This window comes from Saccopteryx leptura, chromosome 3, assembly GCF_036850995.1.
Source record: "Saccopteryx leptura isolate mSacLep1 chromosome 3, mSacLep1_pri_phased_curated, whole genome shotgun sequence".
Lineage (NCBI taxonomy): Eukaryota > Metazoa > Chordata > Mammalia > Chiroptera > Emballonuridae > Saccopteryx > Saccopteryx leptura.
In genome coordinates, this window is record NC_089505.1 from 113,939,211 (window position 1) to 113,961,101 (window position 21,891).

The 21,891-nt window shown below is 43.8% G+C and overlaps 1 protein-coding gene across 15 annotated transcripts in view; it reads left to right on the top strand.

Annotated features, from left to right (window-relative positions):
• Nucleotides 1-21,891, top strand: part of MACF1 (microtubule actin crosslinking factor 1) — a 370,922-nt gene that overhangs the window by 337,922 nt on the left and 11,109 nt on the right. For 9 of the 15 annotated variants that reach the window (XM_066375911.1, XM_066375914.1, XM_066375924.1 and 6 more), the window contains 18 exons: nucleotides 972-1,100; nucleotides 1,756-1,929; nucleotides 4,382-4,537; nucleotides 4,642-4,848; nucleotides 4,986-5,105; nucleotides 5,503-5,672; nucleotides 6,711-6,870; nucleotides 8,249-8,443; nucleotides 8,789-8,917; nucleotides 9,812-9,955; nucleotides 10,419-10,607; nucleotides 11,385-11,505; nucleotides 12,452-12,615; nucleotides 14,207-14,369; nucleotides 15,602-15,756; nucleotides 16,945-17,019; nucleotides 18,500-18,517; nucleotides 21,451-21,568. In XM_066375911.1, coding sequence (XP_066232008.1) covers nucleotides 972-1,100; nucleotides 1,756-1,929; nucleotides 4,382-4,537; nucleotides 4,642-4,848; nucleotides 4,986-5,105; nucleotides 5,503-5,672; nucleotides 6,711-6,870; nucleotides 8,249-8,443; nucleotides 8,789-8,917; nucleotides 9,812-9,955; nucleotides 10,419-10,607; nucleotides 11,385-11,505; nucleotides 12,452-12,615; nucleotides 14,207-14,369; nucleotides 15,602-15,756; nucleotides 16,945-17,019; nucleotides 18,500-18,517; nucleotides 21,451-21,568 — 2,587 coding nt within the window. The remainder of the gene's footprint in view (nucleotides 1-971; nucleotides 1,101-1,755; nucleotides 1,930-4,381; nucleotides 4,538-4,641; nucleotides 4,849-4,985; nucleotides 5,106-5,502; nucleotides 5,673-6,710; nucleotides 6,871-8,248; nucleotides 8,444-8,788; nucleotides 8,918-9,811; nucleotides 9,956-10,418; nucleotides 10,608-11,384; nucleotides 11,506-12,451; nucleotides 12,616-14,206; nucleotides 14,370-15,601; nucleotides 15,757-16,944; nucleotides 17,020-18,499; nucleotides 18,518-21,450; nucleotides 21,569-21,891) is intronic. The other 6 variants (XM_066375912.1, XM_066375915.1, XM_066375920.1 and 3 more) reach the window with 1 other exon arrangement.

A 21,891-nucleotide genomic window follows, 5' to 3' on the forward strand; every position in this document is an offset into this window, starting at 1 on the left:
TGCTCTTGCTGGGAATTAAAACGGAGACTTCCACATGCTGGGCTGACGCTTTACCGCTGAGACAACCGGCCAGGGCCAAGATACTTTTATAAATTGATATGAGAGAGATAGGAAGGGAGAGAGATAAGAAGCATCATCTTGTAGTTGCTTCACTTTAGTTGTTTATTGATCGCTTCTCATACATGCTTTGATCCGAGGTGGGTGCAAGCTGAGCCAGTGATCCCTTGCTCAAGCCAGCAACCTTGGGGTTATGAACCGGGACCTCATCATCTCAGGTCCACACTGTACCCAGTGTGCCATCAACTGGTCAGGCATAAAGTTAGTAGATCTTTGCTATAACAAACCTGTTTACAGGTTCAGTTATTTGTTAGATCAAGTCAGGTCCCTCCATATTCATACTCAGTAGTGCTTTAGTCAGTCAATTCATATAGCAGATAATTATAATACTGGTGTGGGCAAAAGTAGGTTTACAGTTCGTATAGACTAACAGTGGTCAGCAAACTCATTAGTCAACAGAGCCAAATATCACCAGTACAACAATTGAAATTTTTTTGAGAGCCAAATTTTTTAAACTTTAACTATATAGGTAGGTACATTGTTATTAACTTAACTAGGGTACTCCTAAGCTAATCTTTGCACCTGCACTCAAGGGACCAAAGAGCCACATGTGGCTCGTGAGCCTCAGTTTGCCGACCACGGGACTACAATATTTAATAATAATACAAGAATAAACTGTTTCATTTGCTTTCGACTGTAAACGACTCATGTATACTACAGTGCGGTTTGAAGGATTCTGCTAGATTCTAAAAATAAATGTATTAGCCCCATGCCAATCCAGCAACAAAACAGCTCTGCCTGAGAGCAGCCCAAAATTCCTTCCTCAAGATGGATTCCTCATATAGTTATTTAGAAAGTTTACTTTCGAAGCTAGAACTGACTCTTGACCTTGCTAATGTGTCTTTTCTCAAAAGGCCCAGGGTTTCCACAGTGAAATTGAAGATTTTCTCTTGGAACTGACCAGAATGGAGACCCAACTTTCTACCTCGAAGCCCACAGGAGGACTTCCTGAAACTGCTAGGGAACAGCTTGACACACACATGGTAATAGAGAGTCCTGAAACTGAGCATAAGCATCCCATATCATATTCGTAGCTCCTGTCTGAATTCACAGAGAGGTGTATCTGGGTCTGCAAGTAGTACCTTTTTACTGACAATATGATACAACCTTGAGAACTGCTGCCTGTGTATGGGCTTATAATACCTTACCACAGACAGCTGTGGTGATGGGATGCGTTGGTGAGCTGATTAATTCTGAGTTGGTCAATTCAGAGGGCACAGAATATTGACTTGAAGGTGAGAGCATCAAGAAGACAAGTACGTGACACAGACGTGATTGTATTTAAGGAAGAGACTGCTTCGTTGGGTTGTAAAGAAACCCAATAGAAACTAATAGTATTTCGAGAAAGTGAGAACAAAAGGCATGATTTCTAGGCAAATCATTCAGGAAAAGGAAATAAATTATGGGGGTCTATTTTTATGATCTATGGTCCTTTAAAATAATTCCATCTACTCAGTGACAAACTTATTTTAATATTAAGCAAGAATGGTGGGTTTCTTTTCCCTAGTTACTCAGCAATTGAACTGAATCCAAAAGAAAGGGTTTTGGAAGGGCTTTTCCAAGCTGTGCTTATAAATCTGTGTGGGATATCTTTCAGGAAGTTGGCAATATTGATATCTTTCCTATCTTTTCTTGTAGGAACTTTATTCCCAGCTCAAAGCCAAGGAAGAGACTTATAATCAACTACTTGACAAGGGCAGGCTCATGCTTCTAAGCCGTGATGATTCTGGGTCTGGCTCAAAGACAGAACAGAGCGTAGCACTCCTGGAACAGAAGTGGCATGTGGTCAGCAGTAAGATGGAAGAAAGAAAGGTATCACCACAAAATACAGGGTGCAGTTATGGTATTGGAGTAGTGTGCTGGGTGATGGCATGTAATTACCGCCTAGTGTGTGTGTGATTTTTTGTGTGTGTGTGAAGATTTATTATACAATACATTTTTAAATAAAATATGTATTTCCGATGGCTTTAGGCGACCCCTGTGTTTTGGTCGTTCGACCCCCGCCGGGGTCACGACCCACAGGTTGAGAACCGCTGCTCTAGGTGTACAGTGGAAACTGTAATGGCATGGATCCTATCAAATGTAATGGGCAGAAGAATATAAAACAAATATTTATACACAATTAAACATTTTGACAAGCATTAATTTTCTAGAATTCTTCCAATGTGTGGTCCGGTAATTTTGTTATATAAAGAATGACAGAGGACCTGGGTATACAGCTATGTTGTAATCCTTGGACATGCTGTTGCCTCTAACTCCTGCAGAATGGAGAACAAAGATTAATGTACCTGAGACAGCTTTTGGCCTATCATCAAGAAGTTTCTGTTGGGTTTTCTTGACAGTGGAGTAGGAAATGCTTAACCTGTTACTAATGGAACTGGTTGAGCAAAAGCTAGGTGTCAAGGACAGTTATTTCTGATTTTGTAAGAGCATTACATTTCAGGATCACGTAAAATCATTTATTCGTTGTGTGTGGTGCTCCTCTAAAGAATTTATCAATAAAACAATGTGTAGGATTTTTGCCATCTAGAAACTTGGCAATATATTAATTTCTAAGCATTTCTGAGATAGATTTGCTGTGGGTTTTATTTTTCCACTTGCTTTATTTATTTAGATTGGGCCTGTACATTTTTATAACATTTGTTATAGTGGGGTTTTTTTTTAAGTTACAAAAGTAACCTGAGAACACAAAGAAGAAAATAAAAATCATATATAGCCCAATTAACAGAAACTAACATTTGCAGTACATATCTTGGGGTTTTTTTCTGTTAATATTTTGGGTGTATTAATTTTTTTTCCAAGTGAGAGGAGGAGAGATAAAAGAAACAGACTCCTACATGCACCCCAGCCTGGATCCACCCAGCAACCCCCATTTGGGGCCAATGCATGAATCAACCAAGCTATCCTTAGCACCCACGGTGACGCTCAAACCAGACAGGCCACTGGCTGCGAGAGGGGAAGAGAGAGAGAAGGGGGAGATGGAGAGGAAGAGAAGCAGATGGTCACTTCTCATGTGTGCCCTGACTGGGATCAAAACTGGGTCGTCTGCATGCCAATGCCCTATCCACTGAACCAACCAGCCAGGGCCAGGGTGTATTCATTTTTAACTGCCTGTCATTCTACTCTGCCTGCCTGGTAGATGGGCCAGGGGCAGAGGCCATCTCCCAGGTGTTGGGGATAAAGGTCTCTGCGATGGAGCTTTTGTAGACTGTGCAGTGGGGTGTACTGATACACAGTTGCACGTGCTCTGACTGAGCCGTTGTTTTTTTCACCGATTTAGATAAAAAGCATTTAAATATTTTATTTTATCTTATTTTATTTTTATTTATTTATTTTTTGTATTTTTCTGAAGCTGGAAACGGGGAGAGACAGTCAGACAGACTCCCGCATGCGCCCGACCGGGATCCACCCGGCACGCCCACCAGGGGCGCCGCTCTGCCCACCAGGGGGCGATGCTCTGCCGCGACCAGAGCCACTCTAGCACCTGGGGCAGAGGCCAAGGAGCCATCCCCAGCGCCCGGGCCATCTCTGCTCCAGTGGAGCCTTGGCTGCGGGAGGGGGAGAGAGAGACAGAGAGGAAGGAGGGGGGTGGGGTGGAGAAGCAAATGGGCGCTTCTCCTATGTGCCCTGGCCGGAATCGAACTGGGGTCCCCCGCATGCCAGGCCGACGCTCTACCGCTGAGCCAACCAGCCAGAGCTAAACATTTATTTTTTAGGGTTGTCAGGTTCTTGTGGATTTTATTATCTTCTCTGCTCATAGCATAAGAATAAGTTTCATACTTGGACATCTTTAGGTACCATATTTTCTGAAAACATTTAAACAGGCCCTTCAATGAGCATCATCTTTATAGTGAAGAGCTTCCCCTTGGGGGGTTTTATGCCACACAAAGCACATGATGGGAAAATGAGACTTTGCCCAAAGCAGGTTGCAGATCTGCAACTGTCTCCACTAAGCTATTCACTTGTACTGTGACTGATTCTGCTCCTGTTCTTTAATGTCCTGGGAAGGGGGTGGCAGAGAAGGCAGCTCAGCCACAACCTATGTGCTCTTTCCTTTTTCATATGCAGTTGTTTCAGAAACTAACATTAAAATGTTCCCTTCTTTGCAAACAAGGCATGTTTGGAGGTTGGTTAAGTGAGGCCTCCCGTTTAGAGGTCGTTTCATGTGGTGTACAATTCACGGCTTTGTCCTTGAATCTCTAATTCCTGAATTTGGCACTTTTTCTTTGTGTGTGTGTGTGTGTGTGTTTTAATTAAAATTCAGTCAAAGCTGGAAGAGGCCCTCAACCTGGCAACAGAATTCCAGAATTCCCTGCAAGAATTTATCAACTGGCTCACACTAGCAGAGCAGAATTTAAACATCGCTTCTCCTCCCAGCCTGATTTTAAACACTGTCCTTTCCCAGATAGAGGAGCACAAGGTAACTATGACATTGTGGTGCTGCCTTCTTTCTGAAAGGACTTGTTGAAAGAGATGCTCCATAGTCTTATCTTCAGTTTACAAACAAAGAATATTTTCCCCCAGGTTTTTGCTAATGAAGTAAATGCTCATCGTGACCAGATCATTGAGCTGGATCAAACCGGGAACCAATTAAAGTTCCTCAGCCAAAAACAGGATGTTGTTCTGATCAAGAACTTGTTGGTTAGCGTCCAGTCTCGATGGGAGAAGATTGTTCAGCGATCTATTGAAAGGGGGCGATCACTAGATGATGCCAGGAAGCGGGCAAAACAAGTAAGTTACAAAAGAAAGATGACTGTTTTACTTAACTTCAGGCTGCAAGTGTTGAGTCTCTGGATTGGTTCACATAAAAGTGTTGTATAGTTTGCCTCCTCTTTTTCTGTTACAATTTATTCCTTATGTAATCGTAGTTTCATGAAGCTTGGAAAAAACTGATCGATTGGCTAGAAGATGCAGAGAGTCACCTGGACTCAGAGCTAGAGATATCTAATGATCCAGACAAGATTAAACTTCAGCTCTCCAAGCATAAGGTAAAGCAGTTTGTTGCTTAGGTCCTGAGCTCAGTATTCACTGATGATTGTATCTGGGTAAAAAAGTCAAGATGATGAAGCCAGCATTCCATTTTATGTCTAGACGGTGTCTATCCATGACAGTTGCTCGTTTAAGTTAACAGTTCAAACAAAGTGATTGTGGGAGTAATCCAGTTAAAACTGTAAGCTTTCAGGAATTCTGGGCTTTTAGAAATATGCACTGCTGTATATGACATAAACAAAAACTTCAAATTTCTTAAGGATAAGCTCTTAATTAGTTTTAGTTCAAGAAGTAGTCACAGTCAGACTATATCTAATTACTCGCCTAGGATAATTTTTTCCTCCAAATCAGGGTATCGTCTCATGGTTTTTTCTTTTCATTTCTTTTTGGAAACAGGAGTTTCAGAAAACTCTTGGTGGCAAGCAGCCTGTGTATGATACCACGATTAGAACTGGCAGAGCCCTGAAAGAAAAGACTTTGCTTTCTGATGACACTCAGACACTTGACAACTTACTGGGAGAAGTCAGGGACAAATGGGATACTGTTTGTGGCAAGTCTGTGGAGAGGTGAGCATGCCTGTCCCCTTCCTGGTCTTCGTTTTTTCAGCTCTGCCTAAGAGATTGTTATTGTATTCCAGAAAATGGTAAAGCTTATACATCAGTAACAAGTTTTGTAGCATCTCATTGTGTCCAGTTCAGTGAGTGATGAAAAATTTGAATAAAGTGTATTAAAATTTTCTCATTTTAACTTGAACCTTACTGTATTAGAAAGAGAGAAGCCACAGGAATAGATCAGTAACTCTAAATATTTGTAAATCACTGATGTGTAGTACCGGTAGCTGTCTTACTAAGTGTTGTCACCATATCTTGTACACTATTACCTCGTTTAACCATCATGATATCTGGCCTGGACTGAGCAACTACTCTTAAGTATGTGCCCAACAGTGCCTACTAATCGTGCATCCTCATAACAGCCACTGAGATGGGGGCCTGTATTCCCGTCTTAAACAGACGAAGAAACCATCACTAAGAGGTTTCTCAGCTATTAAGCAGCAGAGCTGGGATTTGAAACGATTTGGTTTGGTTCTAGAGTTATGCTTTTAGCCATTTGTCTCCACTATGCCATACTCAGTATTACAATATCTCTGTATAATTTGTATTCCCAAATTTTTGGTGGAACAACTAAGGTTTAAAGAGGGGAAGAGACAGCCCACGGACTTACAACTGCTATAGATTTAGGAGGTGAGCTCTGACTCCAGGCCGTTACCAGAACCATCATCCTGTACTAGAGTGGTAGTGGTATAAAGTAATGACCACAGACAGACCGTGGTCGTTAGGGTGTGTCCGTATGTATAACAATGGACTCTAAAATGCCAGAACAGCATCTGGACCTATCTCCTACACTGTGATTAATTCATTCTAGGGAGTGATTTGAATTAAAATGTCTGAGCATCTCTTTTAGTCACTTTCTACTGTATTTTAACCATTTCAGCTTGGCGGTTCCTCTCAACATAGAGTTCAAGCAGTGTTCCCTTTCAGCAGTTAGAATTATGGGCTATTCATAAATAATACCTAAACACAATGAGGTTTGTGTGCTTTTCTCAGGCAGCACAAGTTGGAGGAGGCTCTGCTGTTTTCAGGCCAATTCATGGATGCTTTGCAGGCCTTGGTTGACTGGTTGTACAAGGTGGAGCCACAGCTGGCCGAAGACCAGCCTGTGCACGGGGACCTTGACCTTGTCATGAACCTCATGGATGCCCATAAGGTGAGGGCTGAGATCTGGCTGATGGAGGGCAGAGCCGTTAGGGCGTCTGCCTCTGTGTACCTTCTGCTCATGCTAGCTTCTCGGGGAGAAAGGAAGTCTGAAAGAGCCTAGGGCTCTGCTCATCAGAGGGGCAGCCCCTTGCTCTGCAAGTTTAAACAAACTGATCCTGGGATTCTGCATTAGTCACAAAGAATTTACCAAAATTGGTTAGATTCAGATTTGGCAGTTTATAAACTTCCCTTTGAGGTTCCCCCAACCCCTTCCTGTTTGTAGCTCTTAGTTAGTCACAAAATGAATTTAAATTCAGGGGTCCCGGCCCTGGCCGGTTGGCTCAGCGGTAGAGCGTCACCCTGGCGTGCGGGGGACTCGGGTTCAATTCCCGGCCAGGGCACATAGGAGAGGCGCCCATTTGCTTCTCCACCCCCCCCCCCTTCCTCTCTGTCTCTCTCTTCCCCTCCCGCAGCCAAGGCTCCATTGGAGCAAGGATGGCCCAGGCACTGGGGATGGCTCCTTGGCCTCTGCCCCAGGCGCTGGAGTGGCTCTGATCGCGGCAGAGCGTCGCCCCCTGGTGGGCATGCTGGGTGGATCCCTGTCGGGCGCATGTGGGAGTCTGTCTGACTGTCTCTCCCCGTTTCCAGCTTCATAAAGAAAAAAAAATTCAGGGGTCCCTCAAGACATCTGTTTCCACTGTCTCCTAAAATGAAAATGAGTATTTTTTTACTATTCCTGAACCTAGCAAGCCCAACTCCATGTGCACCAATGTTTATTTAGTACAACCTATACCTGTCACATTGAACTGCGTGATGTCATCGTGATTCAGCACAAAGCAGTCCGTTTACCCTGAAATTATATCAGATTCTTATTATGTGCGTGACATATTTGTTCATATTGAACTCCCACAATTCTAGAAATATTAATATAACTTTATTCCCATTTTACAGATTAGGAAACTGAGATTGCAACTAAGCAGCTTACCCAAGTCAGACTGCTCATATTTAGAGCCATCTTTTCTGGTTGTTTTTTCTTATACATTGTCCTGCCTCCCTTTGTGTGTAAAAGACACATGACTGGAACCTACCAAGGAAAATTGAACTGAATTATGACTTTCTTTATGGTTTTGCTTCTTGGATTCAAATCATTTCTTTCTTTTTTTTTTTTTTAAGATTTTTATTTATTAATATTAGAGAGAGAAAAGGGGGTGGGGGAAGGGCAGGAAGCATCAGCTTGTAGTAGTTGCTTCTCATATGTGCCTTGACTGGGCAAGCCCAGGGTTCTGAAGCAGTGACCTCAGCGTTCCAGGTTGATGTTCTTTCCACTCTGCCACCACAGGTCAGGCTCAAAACATTTCTTAAACTAATTTTCCTGTTTTCTTTTCTAGGTTTTCCAGAAGGAACTGGGAAAGCGAACAGGAACTGTTCAGGTACTGAAGCGGTCCGGCCGAGAGCTGATTGAGAATAGTCGTGACGACACCACGTGGGTAAAAGGGCAGCTCCAGGAACTGAGCACTCGCTGGGATACTGTGTGTAAACTCTCTGTCTCCAAGCAAAGCCGACTCGAGCAGGCCTTGAAGCAGGTCAGAAATGTTTGATGGGACAACCCCCAAGGGGTGGGTTGAGCAGACTTATGCTAGTTTCTTTATCAGGATCAGTTCCAGCCAATTTCAAGATGAGAATATCGTCAAACATTAATATTCTGAACATTCTGTAAGAGTTTAATACTGATTTGTATTAGAGAAATAATGAATTCAGTTTGTTTTTAAAGATCTACAAATGAAAGATAACCTTTGTGGCACTTTGGTAGGGCCATCAGATTCCTGTGGTGCACTAAGGTGTTTAGGCCTAGACCAGGGCATAACCTGGTGTCCAGGACCTTGGCTGTAGAGGGACAGGGTTCAATTCTTTGTGCTTGGTTATTGCAGGCAGAAGAGTTTCGGGACACAGTCCACATGCTTTTGGAATGGCTTTCTGAAGCAGAACAGACGCTTCGCTTCCGGGGAGCCCTTCCCGATGACACAGAGGCCCTGCAGTCTCTCATTGACACCCATAAGGTAATCCAGTCCCAGGGTGCCGGGACCCGGGCCACTCACCACAGTGAGGGCTGCCCGTCCCTAAAGGAAGGCAGCTTTTGCTTGTGAACTGTAGACCTCAGGGGCAGAGGAGCAGAGCTGCAATGAGCCTAGCTTGTTGAGCAGGAATGACCGGTGATTTTTGTGACACCTTATAGATTGGTCATTCATTTGTTTTACAAACATATAATACGTGTTGGTTGTAAACAAGTCAAGCATCATGTTATTATATAAAGAAAAGTGTACTACTCCACCTTCTTAACTCCTCACCTGTGCACAGCTTTGTTGCAGTTTTCTCACTGTCACTGGCTTTAGGCCCTGATTGGCTCCCCAGAGCCTCTTAACCATGCCACAGAACACGCAGTGTCGGGCCCTCAGTGTCACTGTCCTAATGAGCTAGCAAATGTTTTGTGTTTTAATTTTTGAGTTACCCACTGGGAGATTTTAATCATGGCTTTGTCCATTGTATCCTGTTTTAGGTGTTTTTAAAAATAGTAGTATTTTATCAGTTATTTTTCCAAGACATAAATATTGTTTATATATATCAAAATGAATAAAAACAAGATTTTTAAAAAAGAATAGGAAAATGGGCATGTCCATTTGGGGAAAAGGGAATAAATACCTCAGTGTCCCTAGTCCTTGTCATCCGTAGCAGAGGAAGTCATTCTTGTGTAAACCCCTTACCTTCTGGAAAGAAAATGCCAGAGATGCCTAATACTGGCATTTAGAATTCTGTGTCCATGAACATGGAGGGAAAAAACGCACTGAAATTTTTCCCCCTCACAGTGTAAACTAACAGTGCTGTTAGAGTAGATTTTTTCTTCTTCTTCTTCTTTTTTTTTTTTTAGTTTTTGTTTTCCAATCTTTTTTGTTTAGGAGTTTATGAAGAAAGTGGAAGAAAAGCGAGTGGATGTGAATGCAGCAGTGGCGATGGGAGAGGTCATCTTGGCCGTCTGCCATCCAGATTGCATCACTACCATCAAACACTGGATCACCATCATCCGCGCTCGCTTCGAGGAGGTGGGTGCCTGGCTTGAGAGGAGGGAGAGTACTGTGCCCGATGAAATGGGTTTACGGCAATAAAATACAGCAGAGCTCCCTGTAAAGAATTGTCAACTCACTGGGACTATCTCAACAAGCTTGTTAGAGTTTTAGTAGTGACTGCTTTCTTGGTAATGTGCTGGAATCTGAAGGCTCCTACTGGCGTAGTAAGGTATTAGCTGATGGCTTCCCATGGACACGCGTGTTCCCCTCCTTCCTCAGAAGTCCTGTGTTCAGTAGGACATACTACTAGATTTGCTTTCAGAAGAGCTGATTTCTCATTCTAGCTTTTAACCCAGCTCTGTCCCTGGAGTAAGAGCTAGGTCTCTTAACTACTTGGGTGGTCTTTTCCCTAAATAGTCTTTGTTAGGATCCAATGAAAAAAGACTTTGAAAACAAAAAGATTTGCTGGATTGAAGAAGTGATGATTTCTCCCCCTCAGGTCCTGACGTGGGCGAAGCAGCACCAGCAGCGTCTTGAAACAGCCCTGTCAGAACTGGTGGCCAATGCCGAGCTCTTAGAAGAACTTCTGGCGTGGATCCAGTGGGCTGAGACCACCCTCATTCAGCGGGATCAGGAGCCAATCCCTCAGAACATTGACCGAGTTAAAGCCTTTATTGCTGAGCATCAGGTATCTGAACCGCATGGTGTGGTCACTGGTGTATGCTGCATGTCTCACGGAGCCCGTTTCCTTTGCCCTGTGTGTTCCATTTAAATCTCCGCTTAACATACTCCTACATGCAGACTTAGCAGCTTCAAACAGCACACATTGATCTTATGGCTTCTGTGGGGCAGGAGTGGGCATTAGTTTTTGCTGGGTCCTCTTTTAGCGTCTTATTGGGCTGAAATTAGAGTGTTGGCCAGCGCAATAGTTTCTCCTTCAGGCTCGCTCAAGTTGTTCGTAGAACTCATTTCCTGTGGTTGTAGGACTGAGGTCTCCTTTTTTTTTTTTTGGCTTTTTGTTATTTTGGGTTTTTTGCTTAACCCCCTCACCTAATCTCACCCCACCCCCTTCCATCTTATTGCTGTCAGTGAGAAGTTGCTGTTAGCCCCTGGAGGCTGCCCTCAGGCCTTAACTACATGTGTCACAGAGTAGAAGGAATCCATTCAGCTGCTGCTGGTGCCTGTCCTGGCTTTTCCTTTGGCATCCTGTGTGGCACTCATGGCTCTGACTTCCTGGTTTGCCTCACTCTCCTGTGAGCTCCTTAAAGTGAGAAGCCGTGTCTTATTCTCCCAGGCCTTCAGCACCTGGTGGAGTGTCTTGCTCAGTCGTGTCTCATGAAATGATTGAGACAGTGCTTCTTAATTGGTCTGTGTCATGGGCGTGGCCTATGTTAGTAAGAAGCTGCCTGATTCCATCTTAGTCTAAGAAAACTCTCAACTCTCTTCAATTGTTTGTGTTTAACAGGCATTTATGGAAGAGATGACTCGCAAACAGCCTGACATGGACCGGGTCACCAAGACGTACAAAAGGAAAAATATAGAGCCTACCCACGGGCCTTTCATCGAGAAGCCCCGCAGCGGCAGTCGTATGTGTCCCGCCCGCTGTTGGGGTGCTTCACTCCCGCAAGTTGAGGATGAGCACTTTTCAGATACCTGTCCAATTATGTTCTTTCCATGTTCATAAACCATTGGATTTGAGCTAAATTCTTTTTTGAAACTCAATTTTTTTAATACATAAAGTAACTGTATTTCATTTTCTTGAGTCAATATGAAATTTCAAAATTGTTAAGCAGATTTTTTTTTTTTTTTTCATTTTTCTGAAGCTGGAAACAGGGAGAGACAATCAGACAGACTCCTGCATGCGCCCGACCGGGATCCACCCGGCACGCCCACCAGGGGCGACGCTCTGCCCATCCTGGGCGTCGCCATGTTGCGACCAGAGCCACTCTAGCGCCTGAGGCAGAGGCCACAGAGCCATCCCCAGCGCCCGGGCCATCTTTGCTCCAATGGAGCCTCGGCTGCGGGAGGGGAAGAGAGAGACAGAGAGGAAGGCGCGGCTGAGGGGTGGAGAAGTAAATGCGCACTTCTCCTGTGTGCCCTGGCCGGGAATCGAACCCGGGTCCTCCGCACGCCAGGCCGACGCTCTACCGCTGAAGCAGATTTTTTTTTTTTTGCAGTGGCCTTTCCATTGTTTTGGTCATTGGTGCTACCTGTTTACATTTGGTTTATGCTAATTTAATCACAAACTAAATGAGCTCTCTAGAACCACTGCTGTTCTAGTTGATTTGCCATTTCCTCAGTTCACTAAGGTAGTACTGACTGAAAATATGAGACAAGTATAGGCGTGGAGGAGAATTGGTAGTTTTTAAATTAATACGTTTTTGTATCTAAACATCGCCAGGTTCCATGTTTCTTTTCTCTTACTGATTGGACAGCATTATAAAGCTCCCCTAGTCCATACACGTGGTGGTGTTCCTCTTTGTGAACTGACAAAACCAGCTTTTCTAATCCCAGGGCAATTTTTCCCTCTAGGGAAGCCCTTGAGTCAGCCCGCACCTCCTCCCATGCCGATCCTTTCACAATCCGAAGCAAAAAACCCGCGGATCAACCAGCTCTCTGCCCGCTGGCAGCAGGTGTGGCTGCTGGCGCTGGAGCGCCAACGGAAGCTCAATGATGCCCTGGACCGGCTGGAGGAGGTAAGGCCCTGCCGAGAGCCATCCCTCAAAGAAGCGACTCCTAGTAAAGACTGCCCTTTCGAGGCCCTCTAAATATGACCGGTGTAACTTGGCGTGTGACTAGTGTGAGCCAGGACTCTGTCCTTCAGGGCCCTAGGAGAAACACACACGGGAATGAACCCCGCACCACAGAGGAGGCCAGGCACAGGCAACCAGCCAGTCCGTGGGCCGGCGCCCTGACCCTCCTCAGCCCCAGCTGTGGTCCGTGATCGGGAGGGGTGTGATGCATGGTTACCTCAGTGTGTAGCTTATCACGAACGTGTTTGCTAGTGAGTCCTTTAAGTAAGATATCAGCTACACAGTTATGAAATCAGTAATTTTTTTATGATCTTGTTATTCTATTAGTCTTCACTGGATTATGAAAAGCAAAGATATTGAAGTATTTCTAGTCTCTAAAACAAACCTCTAATAGCTCCTATTTTTTTTATTTGTGCATATCAAAGCAGCTATGCCCAGAAGTGAGTGTTCTGTGTGTTTTGTTGTTCTTTTTGTAGTAGCTCAGTTGAGCTTTAAGCATATTTGGTTTTTAGCTTTTTCTCTTTTCCCCATTCCTTCCAACTTTGGAGTTAGAAGGACCGGGGGAAGCTGCCGTGCTGCCTCAGTCACTCCATGTCAGTGTCACTGACACAGTCCGAGCAGCTAAATATCGCCTCGCCCACATTGCAGGCCTGCTGCTGGCTGTCAGCCAGGTGCTTCACATGGACGTCAGACGGGCAGTTTGCCCCCTCTGGTGCCATTCCAAACAAGCATGCTAATGTGCAGGGTTGGAGTCTTAAAGCTTCCAGTCAGAACTCAAATTATCTTATCTCAGATAACGGGAGGTGCCTGACCAGGTGGTGGCACAGTGGATAGAGCGTCAACCTGGGACACTGAGGACCCAGGTTCAAAACCTCAAGGTCCCGGCTTAAGCATGGGGTCATAAACATGACCCAAGGTCGCTGGCTAGAGCAAGGGGTCACGTGTTCTGCTGTAGCCCCCCAGTCAAGGCACATATGAGAAAGCAATCAATGAACAGCTAAGGTGCCACCACGAAGAATTGATGCTTCTCATCACTCTCGCTTTATGTCTGTCTGTCTGTCCCTCTTTCTCTCTTTTAAAAAAAAAATGTAAAAATGGTGGGAAGCATGCACTCCCTGATGTGGGCCTCTGTGGTCATCGCCTTCTTCATAATCACATAAGCGAGGAATGCTTAATGAGCACTTGTCTTCTGGGGTAGAATTCATCCCCTTACATCTAAGAGGGTGATCCTCCGGAAAAGGCAAAGGGAAAGCAGGGCTGGCTCCACCCAGTCTTGTTCTCCCTGCTCCGTGTTTGCCATGGTGGTAGTTTGGTCACCTTCTCCTGCTGCTCCACGTACCACAGCTCATGGAAATATTCAGAGCTTTACATGGAGCTGGATGGGGCCTTCACAAAAGGGGCAACATCGATGTTATTGTTGGGGCCCCTCCAGAAGGCCTGCATGGCTTTACTGAGAGTCTGAAAGTTTGGGTATGCTTTGGGCAGGTTTAAAGGCAAAATACAGGTCTTGTTAACACTTCTGATTTCTCTGTAGTTGAAGGAATTTGCCAACTTTGACTTTGATGTCTGGAGGAAAAAGTATATGCGTTGGATGAATCACAAGAAGTCACGGGTGATGGATTTCTTCCGGCGAATTGACAAGGATCAAGACGGGAAGATAACACGTCAGGAATTTATCGATGGCATTCTAGCATCCAGTGAGTCCAGTCTTAATCCCAAACATGATCACACCTGGGTTCCGTACTTGGTAGAAGCCAGCAATCATCTGGCTAAACAGTCCTTGTGAAGTTAAAGCTATAGTCTTAGGGAAGAAGTAAAACTGCTTACTAAAATTGGTTTGTCATGTTCATGGAGAGAAAAACCTCATTTTGCTGGGAATTAAAAAGATAAAATAAGAAGTAGGTCTTGTTTGACACATTGTGGCAAGCCAAACATTTTTGAGGTATAGATAAGGAGCTGATTTTTGTGAGTGATGTGGTGCTAAGCAAAATGTTTGAAAAAATAAGTCTCTCATTACATCAGTTTCTGACATCTGTATAACAGCTTACAAAGTATATGATTTCATTTATTTTTAGCAAAATAAGTAATTGAGTCATAAGTAGTTAAGTGACTTGCCAGGATCACAAAGCGTGTTTCACAGCTGTGCTACTTCCCATGGGGAGCCTGGGAGCGCCTGTCTGTGGAGGTGATATTTGAGCTGAGCCCTTGATTAGGAGGAGGATCTAGCCAGCTCAGGATCTGAAGAGAGAGAGGCAGAGGGGACAGCAAGTACCAAGTGCTGAGATGGGAAGGAGCTTGGCCTGTTGTAGGCCTGGAAGATTAGCATGGCTGGAGTGTGGGAAATAAAGTTGGAAGGTAGGTGGCAGGTGTTCATGCAGGGCCTCATGGGCCATGGTGAAGAGATCAGCTTTATACTAGAAACAGTGGGACAGCTGCAGCCACCAGAGGTTTTGAATTGAGAGACACTATAATCTTATTTACGTTTTAATAAATCATTCTGCTACTATAAATATTCACCTCCTTTAGAAAGCAGTTTGTCAGGAATCGAAAAGACAGTTACCTAAAGAGAAGAAACTTGATCCTGTTAGTTCCCAATTGTCACTCTTCTGAAATAATGTAAATATAATATAGTGGAGTGGATAAGTAAATTCTTAAGTTGGTTGATAGGTCTCATGAGTGGTTATAATATTCTGTTTATGCTTTGTGGTATATCTAAAATGCCTTTTTTTTTTATTGCATGGGGGCAAGTATAGTCTAGCAGCAAAAAGTTAATAGTAAGTCTATCTTCTAGGGTTCTAAAGTTGAGCATATATTGTTTTTCCAAAAAAAATATCAAGACATACTTTTTTTCAAGTACATTTATATAACCTTCAACCAACCAAGGAAGCCCTTATAATTATTATTCCAAATGTGGTTTAACTTTCTCCAGAGTTCCCTACTACCAAGTTAGAGATGATGGCTGTTGCCGACATTTTTGACCGAGATGGGGATGGCTACATTGATTACTATGAATTCGTGGCTGCTCTCCATCCCAATAAGGATGCTTATCGACCAACAACTGATGCAGATAAAATTGAAGATGAGGTATGGGAAATTGTATCTTGAGTACATGTTGACCATAGCTTTCTACTGTCCTGCATGTGGTTGGGTCCAGTTGCCATGTCAGCCCTGGGACTTTTCTGTTGGGAGATGATTATTTAGAGTTTTGTTTGGGGTTCCCCTTGTGGATGACGTTGCCCCAGAAGACCTCTGGCTGTTGCACTCTCTCAGTCCAGATGACTTCTCATTTAAGTGAGTCACAGTTCTCTGATTCTCTGAAGTTTACAGAAAACCTTCCCTGATTCACAGATACTGTGTTGCTTAAAGCAGACTCTTAGTCCTAAGCATCCTGCCTTGGCAGCCAGGGGAGTGCTCTTCAAATGCAGCGGTTAGGGGGTAAATGTAAAGTAATGTCTAAGATGGTGTGCACCCACCGTGCTTTCTGCCTAGTTCAGAACTGTATCACAGCCTGACCAGTGGTGGTGCAGTGGATAAAGCCTAGACCTGGGACGCTTAGGTCCCAGGTTCAAAACCCTGAGGTCGCCAGCTTAAATGCAGGCTCATCCACCTTGAGGGTGGGGTTGCCAGCTTGGGCCCAAGGTCACTGGCTAGAGCCAGGAGTCACTGGCTAAACTGGAGCCCCCCAGTCAAGGCACATATGGGAAGCAATCAGTGAATGCCTAAAGTGCCACAACTACAGGTTGATGCTTCTCATCTCTTTCCCTTCCTGTCTCTTTCTCTTAAAACTAAATAAATAAATAACTATCACATTGAAAATAGCAAGTTGACATCCCAGGATGTGTTGAACCTGGGTAGGGAGAGGCAGTGGAGCGGGTTGTGGGAGTGGCCTGGAACTCCCCAGGACTGACTTCTGGGTAATCTCAAGCTCCTCAGTTGAAATTCAGATCAGTTCATAATTTGCTTTAGTAGTTGATTTTGATGCATGCATATTAGCACATTTCTCTGAAGGAATTTTGCAGCAGGGTGGAAGATATGTTTTTATAGTTAGTTACTTTAGAATTTCTCATACATTTTCTCTTTCCACATCTCAACTATCACAGTTTGTAAGAACAATGTGTTTTAATTTGGAATAGAAAGTAAATGTATGTATGCCTTAAAAACATGTAATGAATAGGTTCTCTGCTTACATGTAAAAATGTTTGTTTCTTTGAAAAGGAAGTCTTGCTATACCCTTCACACTTTTTCTCTTTTTGTTCTTGTTCACAACCATAGGTTACAAGACAAGTGGCTCAGTGCAAATGTGCAAAAAGGTTTCAGGTGGAGCAGATTGGAGAGAATAAATACCGGGTAAGGAAGGGAAAAGCATCCTTTGAGGTGGTTGTTCCTCCTCCACGGCCCTTCCAGGTGAAAGCAGCCGGCCTCGGTGACTGGACCCCACCTTCCCGCTGCCAGTGCTTGGAGGACCTGGGCTTGTGGGACCTGAGATGTGTCTCCATATATTCAAGTGTCCTCTTGGGCTAAGCATAATGCCCTTTAGAGTTCCATCTGAGAAATAGTGCTATTATCTGCCTAATAGTAGCTTGTACTTGAGTTCAATGTAGGAGACATTTCAGAGCTCTCTCTTGACTACCAACTGAGGTCTTTAGGGAAATGAAGACACCTCTACTATAAAATAAGGGAGCAATTATCTAACGCTGATCATTCACCAAGAGCTGGTCATTGTGAGCCTGAGTGGCTCCTGGGCCCAAAGGACACTGCCTGTTCTCAGCTGGACTATAAAACGGCCTGGATGTCCTCGGTGATGCCAGGCTCAGTAGTCTCCCCTGGAGAGCCGTGCTGAGTGTGGCCATACTGGACAGTGAATGGTGCTGTGTTTCAGTTTTTATTTAGGACCAGGGTCGGGGCCTAAAAGGGGTCTAAAACGGGGTTCCTAAACTATATTCAGCAATTTGTCAGGAATTCTCTAAAATCCAAAGGAAAATCTAGGATTGTCAAAGAGGATTTAAGATGGCTATGTCAAATTACAGTGAACATGCACTCAGTTAAAAACAGAAAAATCTGGGTTCTATTAGTACATCAAAATGTCTTTTTTTTTTTTTTTTTTTAGTGAGAGGTGTGAGTCAGGGAGGCAGAGACAGATGACCACATTCACCTCGCCCTGGATCCACCCAGCAAACCTTCTAAGGGCGATGCTCTGCCCCTCTGGGGCCACTGCAGTCAAGCTATTTCAGCACCTGAGGCAAGGCCATGGAGCCATCCTCAGCGCCCGGGGCCAAATTGCTTGAACAATTTGAGCCATGGCTTCGGGAGGGGAAGAGAGAGAAAGGGGAGGGATGGAGAAGCAGATGGTCACCTCTCCTGTGTGCCCTGACCGGGACTCAAACCTGGGACTTCCATGCACCAGGCTGATACTACCGCTGAGCCAACTGCCAGGGCGTCAAAAATGTCTTCAAAGCACACCAAGAGCACAGCCGAGCTGCTCTGAGCTGAGGGTGCTGGGCGACTCTGCGTTGGAACAGCCCAAGGCTCTTAGTTAATGGAACTCCAAGCAATCTTATGCTTGCTTATTGGGTTTTGTTGTCTTGGGGTTTTTTAAATTACCTATGAGAGAAATAAGTTAATAAGAGCAACACAGAGTAGAAAAGTAAGGTCTTAATTTATAAAATCACGAGCTAGGTAAGAATGGTTAGTGTGTGTTACTGTGCTCAAAGACTGGTAACATGATTACATGACTTTTATTCCTTAGTGTTAATTTGATAAAATGTTCTCTTTTTCTCCTTTTTTTTTTTTTTTTTTTTTTTTTGTCCTTTACTCTTACTGTCTGTAGTTCTTCCTCGGCAATCAGGTACAGTGTTCCTTCCAACGTTCTGCTTGGTGGAAATGGTCTGTGTAGCTAATGCTGCCTGTTCTTGCTGTGGGGAGAGGACATAATCTGAAGCATGCCTGGGTCACATCTGGTTGTCTTACCAAGTGGAGAAGCTGCTAATGGGGCTGGCATTGTAGGGCTGTCTTTAGTAGCAAGTGGTTGTACGAGTCTATATTTTTTGAAAACGAGAGAAAATTTTCCATTCCAAATTAGATTGGCTGAAGATAATGATATGCTGGGCAGAGTTAAAAGTAGTATGGTCCAGGGGAAATTGAAGCTGTGGAATCTGCATTATTTTAAAAGAGCCTCATCTTGTACTTCGATTTCGGAAGTCAGAATACCAGACAACACTGTTCTGACTTACTTGCACCAGTCTTTTGACAGTAAACACCAATTTTATAACGTACAGTTGGGGTATTTAAATACCTTATGAATATATATAATTACTTGCACTTGTGTTGTATTTTATCATCATAAGGCACATGAGAAGTGTAGTGTGGAAATTGTAATAGGTCATAGCCTGAAGTTTGCCATTATGGCCAGCCAGCCAAAACCTAATGGGATTAAATTAGACTTGCAAAAAGGATTGAATGCTTTTGACTCCACTTGGTAACTAACCTTTTAGATCTTTTTGAGGGCTCTGGGGTCCTGTGTCTTCAAACGGAAGGAAGTTGCATGGGTAAAATATGTCTTGTGATATGAAATCAGAAACACTAAAAGTTAATTTGAGGCCCTCCACCAGTGTTAAGTTCCAGATACTGCAATAGTCATTAACTATAGTAACCTTTTAGGCCAATGGAAATAACAGAGAATAGAAAGAAAGAAAGACAAGAATAGTAAAACTTGACTTAAATAAGTCATCCTATAAGAGTGCTAAGTAGTCCCTAAAGGATGTGCCTGTTAGCTCACTGCATGCAGGTGCCAGAGGCCTCTTGGAAGACTAATGTCCTCTTCTACTGCTCCGTTGATCAGCAGAGGGTCAGATGAGTTTATTCTAATGTTAGGAACGGAATTAGGAACTTCATTTTATCCATGAGGCACCTGAGGCCTAAAGGATCACATGCTGACAGTCATCTAGCTAATGTCAGTCACAGCAAGAACCCCTGTCACTGTAAGGGATTTTCCACTGAGGAGAAGGAAACAGAAGTTATTGTTGCTCCTAAGACTCTGCTCTGAGGTCCCTGCCTCCCTGACACGCAGCTCGGCCAGGTTTGTGCAGGTCCCCATAGTTAGAGCTGCCATAACTCCCCACCACTCTTCACTCTGCCTGTAACTTCCCCAGACACTGGCCACTGGCTTGGATCAAACCACCTCTCCCCCATAGCTCAACAGAAACAAGTTGTCTTTCTGAGGGAGATTAAGTAAAAAATTAAAGGGAAGAAGTGAAATAAATGGAGTAAAGGTTGACAGATTACAGGACACAGTAATCAAAGTACACCTTGGGATTCCTCCTGAGTTGTTCTGGAAGACACATAGATCCTTTCCTTCCTCTCCTTACCCACCGGGAGAGAACCCCCAATCATGACTCGAGCCATCACTGCCCCATGTCTGGTGGAATCTCAGTTCCTTCTAAAGGGCTTTCCCATTTGCATTCATTGGGCCAGTGGCTGAGAGAGGCTCCCACAGGGGCTGAAGGGGCAGCTTCCTTCCCAGGACAGGGACATCTCCCTCACCTGTCTGGGTTCTCACATCGGTGCTCTTCACACTCCACCATGCTGCTGCTCTGGTCACTTTGTATAAAACTTGAAAACTATACAGAATGAAAGATGTAGGACTTTTTATTTTCAAAGGAAGGGGCTGGGGAGTGGGATGACACGTTTTTAGTCACCTTGCCTATATAAACAGTACAATTGAGTCGGTGTAAAGGAACAGAATTGCCACAAATTACTAATTTTGAAGGAGACTGGTAATCTGCCCTTCACAAAAATTATTTCTGGGATTTTCGGTTTTTGTGCCTCGTTTCAAAGTTATAGTTCTCCTTTATAACTTTGAAAATACCAATTAAGTGATGAAACAGTCCCTTCTTCCCTGCCCCCCCCCATTTTCCTTGAATTAAATAATTTTAGGAATGCTGTTTCTCCATTTGATTTTTTGTTTTGTTATCTCAGCATGATTCTCTTTCGTAGCCTCCTAGTTTATTTTAGGAAGAGGATAATTTATGCAGTGGGAAACTTCAAAATGTTAACAGTACTGAGAAGTAGGAATGTTAGGCAAGCAAAAAAAGGAAAAATATTAGAAAGTCATGCTTGTCTTAACATCCCAAAATGATTGTTGAATACAATTAAATATGATCAACATGGTAAATGAACATTTTGATTTTTTCAACTAAATTTTAGTAAAATACTAATCATTTGTTCAGCTGAAGAAACTTTTCTGTTGATATCATCACAATTAGAGAATATTTTGGGTTTATTTTTGAAACCCTGATGTGGAAAATCAAATTTATTTCTGAGCTTGTAATAATATCTGAGCAAGGGTATCCTCAAGGCCTGAAATATTTGCTGTTCTCCACTAATTTGAGCACACTGTATTCAGAAATTGACATCCATCTTATATCCCTACCTTCCCTTTTATGGAAACAAACTAGCATAATTAAGAATTTCATTACTGGGTTTTAATCTGGGCAGAATGTTTAAAAGAACCCAAGTGAGCTAACGTTTTTCTGTCCTCTGTCCCCCTGTAGTCCAGGGGCATGACCATCAGAAGTGAATATTATTTCAACACACTGACTGATCTGTAGCTTTATATTTCAGCTTTTCCATATTTTTAATTCCTTTGAAAAAAATGCAAAATAGAGTTAAAATTCTCCCCCAAACTATCAGATTGTCATTGTATCTGAAAACAGTCTGCTCTGAGGACACCTCGCCTGCTCTGAGGCGTGCTCGCTCACCAGTCTCCGCTTGGTCCTGCAGTTCGGGGACTCCCAGCAGCTGCGGCTGGTCCGCATCCTGCGCAGCACAGTGATGGTTCGCGTTGGTGGAGGATGGATGGCCCTGGATGAATTTTTAGTGAAGAATGACCCCTGCCGAGGTAAGGAACCGTCCTAGCATGAGGTGCACATTAGGTGCACCCTCTCCACTGGTCTTTCCTGCTTACATGGTGTTGGGGGTCAGTGTGTTTCTTTTGTTGTTGAGCTGCTCAGATGTCTCACTGGCACAGATCAGAACTTGTGGGTGACGGAGGACACCAGGGAGAGAAAGCAGGGGAGGTTCATGCCTTCGGGGAGACAGTAATGAAAACTAGGAATTGATTTTTTGTCATTGAATATTTCGATTAGAGGTGTTAAATAAACACTGGCCTGGAAAGGAGCCTGATGAAGCCCATTAGGTTCTGCATTAGGGCTCCTGCTCCTT